The sequence below is a fragment of the Syzygium oleosum genome, unplaced genomic scaffold (assembly GCF_021117445.2).
Source record: "Syzygium oleosum isolate NSW1041296 unplaced genomic scaffold, Sole_v2.1 Sole_v2.19, whole genome shotgun sequence".
Taxonomy (NCBI): domain Eukaryota; kingdom Viridiplantae; phylum Streptophyta; class Magnoliopsida; order Myrtales; family Myrtaceae; genus Syzygium; species Syzygium oleosum.
In genome coordinates this window covers 2,175,157-2,184,349 of record NW_026607503.1, presented here as the reverse complement: position 1 = coordinate 2,184,349, position 9,193 = coordinate 2,175,157, and the positions used below count along the sequence as shown (strand labels likewise).

General features: G+C 38.5%; 1 protein-coding gene across 1 annotated transcript; it reads right to left on the bottom strand.

The window, feature by feature from the left end:
- Positions 1-1,357: 1,357 nt before the first annotated feature.
- LOC115670210 (uncharacterized) lies at positions 1,358-1,843 on the bottom strand. The gene has a single exon (XM_030591425.2). It carries the CDS (start codon positions 1,841-1,843, stop codon positions 1,358-1,360), a length of 486 nt encoding a protein of 161 aa, XP_030447285.2.
- Positions 1,844-9,193: the final 7,350 nt, after the last annotated feature.

The following is a 9,193-nucleotide window of genomic DNA, read 5'->3' as shown; positions in this document are numbered from 1 at the left end:
TGAAAGTCGTAGATTTCATTCTATCATCAAAATGTGTCTGCTTGCCGGACACGATCAGTGAGCAATTTTCGTTAGCCTCCAAATTATGTAACTCGAAACTGATCCGTATAACCTATAAAATAAAAGATATTTATAGGATCTTTTGTTCATGTTTTCGCCATGTGTCATGAAATCAATAATAACCGGGTTCCAATAGAGCGGTATCCTTGTATTCTCCCAAATTGCTCTCTTCAAGAACATCTTTCCCTATACAATCTCTGCCTTATCCAAGGATACATGAGACTTTTGTTCAGGTTTTGTTGATCAATTTCTTGCCAAATTTGTTGTTTTGGAGCTTGGATCAAAGCTGACGATTATGTCATATACGAGAGAAAAGATTGTTTTGAGAAGGATAATGGTTTGTGGACTACTGTGAGAGTAACAGCATGTTATGCGCCACAAATTCTTAAAAGAATGGGCTCCACAATAATTTATAATTATTTTTTTGTAGTCTAGAATATATTGTTATTTTCACAATAAATTAATGATTGTCGGTTAATCATTTCTCTTATGAGAATGGCTCGAATCAGGATTGATCCGGCAACCTGACCCAGTTAGGCTAAATTGTCGGTCAGTAGTCCAAAATGCATATAAGTGATTGATTGTAGGGGTGAGCGGTTCCCGGTCCGGTCCGGTTCCAAGGTAGAACCGGGAACCGGACTGAGAGAACCGGTTCCCAATTTTGGGAACCGCGGACCGGACCGGTTAGTTCTAGGATCGGGAACCGGACCGGACCGTCGGTCCGATCCGGTTCCGGTCCGGTCAAATGGAACCGGTTACTTAGAGTTTAGGGTTTTTTTTTTGTCAAACACTTAAGGTTTGGTTCACATTTTACTAATTTTTGTCAATAAATTTATGTCAATGAAGTTCACTTAGGGTTTAATTCACATTTTACTATTTTTTATCAATGAATTTATTATAATGAAGTTCACTTAGAGTTTAGTTCACATTTTATTAATTTTTTTAAAGAAAAAAATAACAAATATATATATTAAATAGTCGGTCCGGTCCGGTCGGTCCGGTCCGGTCCCCCTTGGAACCGGGAACCGGACCGCCCGGAAACCGGTTCCGCTTTTAGGAACCGGGAACCGGACCGATAATCCCGAGAACCGGACCAAACTCGTCGGTCCGGTCCGGTCCGGTCCGGTCCCGGTTTGGGCGGTCCAAGTTGCTCACCCCTAATTGATTGTAAATATGTAATTTTACTATAAATAGTGGATCCTTTACGGAGGTACCAACACTTGCGTTATCTTCACAATAAGACTTTTATTTAATACATGAAAGATAGTGAAATGCAAGAGGGAATGGAACACTCGGATCAAATAGCGAGGATGATGTCGGGCAAGGAGCGGTTACGATGCAACCGGGGCTCGCTCTGCCACACCCTAACCTCTTTACCATAGGATCGGACAATCATGGTGAGCCATGTGTTGAAGTACTCACGGAACTCGGCAATGACGGGGCGGGAGCCGTCCATCTTGAGGGTCCAAACGTGCACCCAGTAGGCATCCAGTCCATTCCAACCCTCGACAATGACCCGGTCGCGAAAGGCCGTGATCCTCCTGGGTTTGAACCTGAACTTTCGGTCCTCTGGCTCGCGCCGCCGGTGGTGACTCGTGAGCGCCCGCATCATGTACTGGCACTGTGGAGGCCCGTGGTATCTCCACTCCAAGTCGTCGTTCGACGTCACCAGCTTCGAGACTGCGTCCCCGTCGCCGGCCGCCAGCGCCTTGTGCAACATCAGCACCACCTTCTTGTTCAGCGGTTTGTGAGTAGGGTTTCCACCAACATCTTCTTCCTCCATCTTCACCCTCATTTTCTTTCTATTGGATGTTGGGTTCGGCGAGAGACACCCACAAACACACCGAGATTCGAGACTTGATCGGCTCAACTCCCGCGGAAGGATCCAACAAGCCCGCTCTGCTTATATATACACAGCAAACTGAGGGTTCCACAAAGTCAACAACTTACGCAATTAATTAGTCAACGAGAAACACAACCACGAAAGAAAAAATTAGAATAATCAGCAGCACAACCATGGTCGGGATTACTTTAACAAATTGCATGCATGATCTTACGTAACATCTACCTGTGTTGCAACGAATGTACAGGAGGTAAAGTCTACCTTGTAAGCAACTGCGTACGTATTGCATCTCTGACCAATAAGATCAAGGAGCAAAAACAGCTGTGATGAATTGATGATTCATTCGCTTTCCTCGAAACGTGCTGATCTGGGGAGCAGATTCATGCTTGCACCGGATCAAGACAAAACTCTTTTGAGATTGGTCGCCAAATGTGACGACACAACCCTTCAAATTAAACTTCATCTTCGATTATATAACGACTCTGAGCATATCACGATTTAGAAGTCCCCAGTGCTAACTAAATGAAAGGCGATAAAATACTTAATTACGCTTCAAACAGCCAGCACACATTAATTATTACTTTATTAGCATCCTTGATTATGAAATCTAAATTTAAAGCTTACCTTCTAACACGCTTTTTGGCTAAATTATACGACTACCATCCATATGACTATGTTATGTAACCTGGAAACACATGAAACACCTTGTTAGCCCCATAGACCGGCAAACTTAAGACCTTGGCCGGTGCATAAGGCGTTGAGACAGATGGATAACCTTGAGGTTGATTAAATTGAATTGCATTAATTGTACGTAAAGACTATCATCAATAAAATCTGGTAATGTATGCATGGGTGAAATGGCCGAAGCCAATTCCAAACATTACATAAGTTTACTTTCCGGATGTGAGAAAATATAGGTATAAGCTAACTAAGCATGTATAGAGATTTTGTCATAATTGAATACATATATACATGTAACAAGTCTCTATAGAGATTTTTGTCATTGATGGTGAAGTAATCCACAAATAACTCGATGCCTCATATGATTGTTGTTGGAAAAAGTTGATCACATAATCATACACGCTTTGCAGATATTTTTTATTTTTCTTAAGTTTCCATAGCTTATTTTAAACATGTTTAACCATCTTCATGCAAACGCTAACATATTGCACATGGTCTAGAGCGTAATTTCTCCACAAGGTACACTCCTCAGCAAAATGGTGTCGTGGAAAGAAGAAATCGTTTTTTCCAAAAGATGGCAAGAACCATGATGATAGAAAGCAGTGTTCCTACCTACTTTTGGGCTGAAGCAGTCTCTACTACTTGCTATATCATGAATAGAATACTTTTGAGATCATTATTGGAGAAAACACCCTATAAGATCTTCAAAGGTAGAAAATCAAATATTTCATACTTTAACATGTTTGAGTGCAAATGTTAGAATGCCAATGACAATTTTGGGAAGTTTGACCCTCGAGCAAGGGCATATATATTTCTTGGTTATTTAACTTCTAGGAGAGCATATCGTGTATTTAACAAAATCTCGTAGGAAGTGGAGATTATACAATATGATATAGGGAAAATTCCAAAAACCATCTTGAAGTTGGCACTCACATGAAAAATCATCTTCACTTTTAAAAATTTTCATTTTGCATCTCCTCCAAACTCAAAAGATACATTTACCCTTAAACCCTACACCCATCTCTTTACTCTATGCTCACCTCAACGAAGTCTCTCTCTCTCTCTCTCTCTCTCTAAAACCATCGCCTTACGTTGCCTCGGGTGCCTTTTGCCACTAAATCCCTCGGCCTGACGACCCACCTTCTCCCATCTCTCTCATGGAGCTCGCGGCCAAAGGAGCTCGAGCGAGCCACGAGCTCGACATCAATAGGGATGGGCTCGATTGAGCGCTGACGACTGTGTGAGCTTTGGGACATGTCTTGCAAGTCTCCCATGGTGACAACTATAGGAGACCGGGGCTTGATTTGATCTAGATCAGGTCCCGACCTTGATCTGGACCAGATTCGAGGCAGTGACCATCGTCGTCCTCAAGTTGGAGGTTAGCGCTGATTGGAAACGATGAGGGGCTAGGTCAAAAGGGGTGAAAGCCGGCTGGTAATGGAATAGGAGAGAGATTATGGAGGAGAGAGAAATGTATGTTAGGGTTTTTGAGTTTTTTCTTTTTTTATTTACAATGACAATTTGGAAAAGAAAAATGACAATTTCTATATATAAGTGGGGTTGTTAGGATATAAATTGTAAGGGTGAGTAAAAGAATTGGATCAAACGGCCGATTCTAAATGATTCTCAGGGGAATTGGTCCGATTCCCTATTCCTAAAATTTGGAACAGGTAAATATCGATCCGGTTCACGGTTTCAGGTGTGGAACCACTTATCCGGACCACTCGGACCTGATCGATTTTTTTTGGGTGAGATTTTCCATTAATTGTTTGAGTTCAATTTCTAGTAATTCTAATTTAAGAGTAATGTTGAGCGATCATCTATACTTATTGTTGTTTTGATCATCATGTTTAGCTTATCACGAGCTTATTCTATTAACATCACTCGTTTAGTAGTTTAGATTATACAACAACACTTGTTGTCTTGTAGAACATGGGAAAAAAAAAAGGAGGTTCGGCCAATTCATGGACCCACCTCGAAAATAGACTGGTTTGGTTGGTTCGATTCTAGGATGGGTCTAGGACTAAGTGGGCCAATTTCCAATTCCACAAGCTAGGAACAGTTTTTCTAAACCGGTTCCGGTTCCAAGGTGAAAACTGGCTTGCCTTGAAACTTATCACTCGTAATAAATCGATATGAAAATGGCAAAATTCAAGATACAAGTTATAGATATCATAAATGAGGATTGTATTGATAAGTAAATGCAGACGTCAGGAGGCTTTTTACAATTATCCCGACAAAACATTAGATGGAAAGCATGCGTGAAACTAAATTACTGGATAATCGATTTCCACGTGATCACTCGAATATGCCATCTGGTTATGCTATTTGAAAGATCTCATCAATCACTTATCAGCAAAATATTTGTCTTTGATGTGGATGACCCACCAAACTCGAGGGACAATCCAGGTTATCATCTTTGTTAACTGAATTGACTTTTACTATTCCTCAAGCCTGCCAATTGAGTGAATGAGACAATTGATAGATCTGACGTTTGTACAGTACATTACACCATTCGCAAGTAATATTAAGACAAGAGATGTCTTGATAGATGCATTGCTCCCCAGACACGTGGAAACGCACGCGTGCGAATTCGTGATTTTATAGCGATTTCGTCAGTCGCTCTACAAAAAGAAAAAAAAATTGGTCAACTCTCAATATCATAGAGCTAAATATATATGAAATACTTAAAAAGTGTGATTTATCAGCTAAATTAAGCAGGTACAGCTTCCGACCAAAAAAAGTAGGTGCAGCTTTTTGACCCAAAAAAAAAAAAGTAGCTACAGCTGGGGTAACGTGACCCTTGATTCTTCCAACCTAAGTGGGTGCGACGTGAAAGAAATTGTTGAAAAATAACTAATAATTAGGGTTTGTATGGTGTGTGTATACGTGTGTGTATGTGTCAATTGTTTTTTTTTTTTTGAACCAGTGTCAATTGGTTTAATAACAAAGTTTTTCCCTGTTATGCTAGGTTTAAAACTGATTTGATAATTTTTCTATATCTCTCGAGTCATGCTTATGGATTTTGATTTTGTAATATTATTTTTAAGCTCATTGCTAAGTCAGTTATTTTAGAGACCGACTTAGTCACTTAGTTATATTTTTTATATCTAAGCTTTCCTTATGTGTTTGGTAAAATCATAAAATATTTTATCACGTGAACCCAACATGATTGGGTGAAATGGCAATAACCCAATAGTAGTTTAATGTATGGAGAAAGAAAATCCATAATTAGTGAATGAAGTGCAAGATTGATCTCAATTGTGGATAACTTGGGAACAAAGTAATTAATGATAAAAGTTCATGAGTATTTTGAAAATAAGATAATGCAATACTAAAATATGTATGGATTTGCCGGACAATCACAAAGAAAATAGAGAGTTAAAGCGAGAAAAAGAATTTGAGATACAAAAACGGGACCCCCGTGCTGTCCTGTCGCTGGGAAGTATGAACTATACTCCAACAAAATAAACCGCACTCCTGTTGATCACTCAATTTATTGATGAAGTAATGGTGAAAGTTCATGTTAAGGAGTCTTGAGTCACTGTTGATTTGTGCTCAACCACAGTTCAAGCTGAAACCTATTTATAACAGTGGGTGAATTAATTCTACAAAACCCTTTTTCATAATGACTTATATGTTCAATTATTTCACAGAACAAATTTTCCTTGGTTGTTAATTGACTCTCAAATGATTTTTAGAAGAATTAATCTAGGTAAATTTTGTCTGTCGACACAGTTTGGTCGTACTATCTCGTTGTGGTTCTTTCATCTCTTGTGATTTTCCGGCAATTAGTGCCTTGACTATACTCGAGTTTGCTAAGTAATATATACTCAGTTATAAATTTGATCTTAGTACAATCAAATTGAATAAAAAAAAGTGCAAATTTACGTTTGTTTCGTGAAAAATAAATGATTTTGAAAACTTTTTTCAAAAAATGATCGCTTATATAGCTTGCAAAAATGAATGAAAGTAAAACTTTTTCATCGTTTACGAAAATGTTTAGGCATAAATTATTATCGATAATGATTTTTTTATTGGCTAACTATTTCAAGCGATATGAGCGATCATTTTTATGAAAATATTTTCCAAATCATTCATTTTTCGTGAAACAAATGGAGCCTGAGAATTTGTTAGTGGTATCATTAGACATTGTTTTGTCTTTGGAAATAATGGACTTATTAAAAGGGTAAAGTTGGTGGGCTTCATTTTCATATCGTTAGATAACTCTAATACGTAGCGGGCCTCAAAAATAGATTTCTCAATCTAAAATTAATCAAACTCAGTGAGAAGCATCATGCACAGGATTGACAAGTCGATACTTTCAAATGGATATTGATGCTCTAGGGTTTTCCTTTTCCTCTGTTCAGCTTTCCATCTGTTCCAAATGATTCGGAGACAATCGATGATGAGGACTCAAATGGCAAACCGAGATCCAATATGGCGCAAAATCCTGGATGAGGCGGTTTTTTTTTATTATTATCTTTTCAATTAAAAGGTTAGATGATGTGTTGATTATATTAGATGTATTACATGTGAGAGCATGTACAACTAAAGTTCCAACAAGAATGTGATTAATGCCAATGTCATCCACATCAAATCTAAATATGATGCTGATAAGTGATGGAGGAGATCTTCCAAATAGCATAACCAGACGGCATATTCGAGTGATTCCGTGGAAATCGATTATCTAGGTAATTTAGTTTCATGAATGCTTTCCATCTAATGTTTTATCTAGATAATTGTAAAAGGCCTCCTAACGTCTGTATCTACATATCAAATATCTTCCTCACTTTTAATATCCATTTGTCATATCAATTTATTGAGGGTGATTGGTTTCAGGATGGGTCGATTTTCACATCGGAATCGGGAATCGGTCCAGAAGAGCCAGTTCTTGGTTTGTGGAACTAGGAAGTGGCCTACTTGGTCCTGGACCCATCTGGGAACTGAATCGACTAGCCCGGTTCGGTTCCTAGGTGGGTGCAGGAACCAGCCGAATCTCCTTTTTTTTTTTTCTATTCTTTGCAATATTGCAAGTGTTATTGCATAATTTAAACTACTACACAAGTGAGTTAATAGAACAAGCTCGTGATAAGCTAAACATGATGATCAAAACAACAATAAGTATAGATGATCACTCAACATTACTTTTAAATTCCCCTCCATGATTAGTTCGTATTGATGTGACACTGTATCCTTTTTCGTTTTGAACTCTTTGTGCAAATTTTATGAAAGATTGGAATACATTGTGCTCATGGGCTAGAAACATTACCTACGTATACCTCGAGAAATCATCAACACTCACCAAACAATACCTCTTGCCTCCGAAACTTGTGGTTCTTGTTAGTCCGAATAAATTCATGTGCAAAAACTACAGAGATCGGTAACGTTTGCATGAAGACTGTAAAACACGTTTGAAATAAGCTATGGAAACTTAGGAAAAATAAAAAAAAATCTCTGCACAACGTGGTTGATTATGTGATCACCTTTTTCTAACAACTATTGAAGCAAATATAATGTGAGACATCGAGTTATCCATTTGTGGATTACTTCACCATCAATGACAAAAATCTCTATAGAGACTTGCTACAAGTATTTTTTTTTGGTCAAAACTTGCTACACGTATATATGTATACGTTCATGACAAAAATCTCTATACATGCTTATGTTTGGAATTGGCTTCGGCCATTTCACCAATGCATACATTACCAGATTTCCTTGATGATATTCTTTACCTACAATTAATGCAATTCAATTTAATCAACCCTCAAGGTTAGCATAATTGATTAGAGCATTAAGAGATTTTCAGCTCATGAACCAAAGGTCACTCATTCAAATCTCACAAACCGCGTGCAAATTGTTCTGTGTCAGCACCACATGCACTGGCCAAGGTCTTAAACTTAACCAATCTATGATGGGCTTACAGGGTGTTTCATGTATTTCCAGGTTACATAACGTATTCATATGGACGGTAGTTGTATAATTTAGCCAAAAAGCGTGTTAGGTATATATATGAGCTGGCTGTTTGAAGCGTAATTAAGTATTTTACCGCCTTTCATTTAGTCAGCACTGTGGACTTCTAAATAGTGGTGCCTTCAGAGTCGTTATCTAATTTAAAAAGAAGTTTAATTTGAAAAAGAGTTATGTCTTGATCAAGTTCAAGGATGAATCTGCTCCCCAATCTGCTCCCCGGATAAGCACGTTTCGAGGACGGCGAATGAATCATCACAGCTGTTTTTGCTCCTTGATTTTATTGGTCGAAGATGCTGTACGTACGCAGTTGCTTACAAGGTAGACTTTACCTCCTGTACATTCGTTGCAACACAGGTAGATGTTACGTAAGATCATGCATGCAATTTGTTAAAGTAATCCCGACAATAGTTGTGCTGCTGATTATTCTAAATTTTCTTTTGTGGTGGTGTTTCTCTTTGACTAATTAATTGCGTTAGTTGTTGACTTTGTGGAACCCTCCGTTTGCTGTATATATAATCAGAGCAGGCTCGCTGGATCCTGCCACGGGAGTTGAGCCGATCAAGTCTCGAATCTCGGTGACTTTGTGGGTGTCTCTCGCCGAACCCAAGATCCAAAAGAAAGAAAATGAGGGTGAAC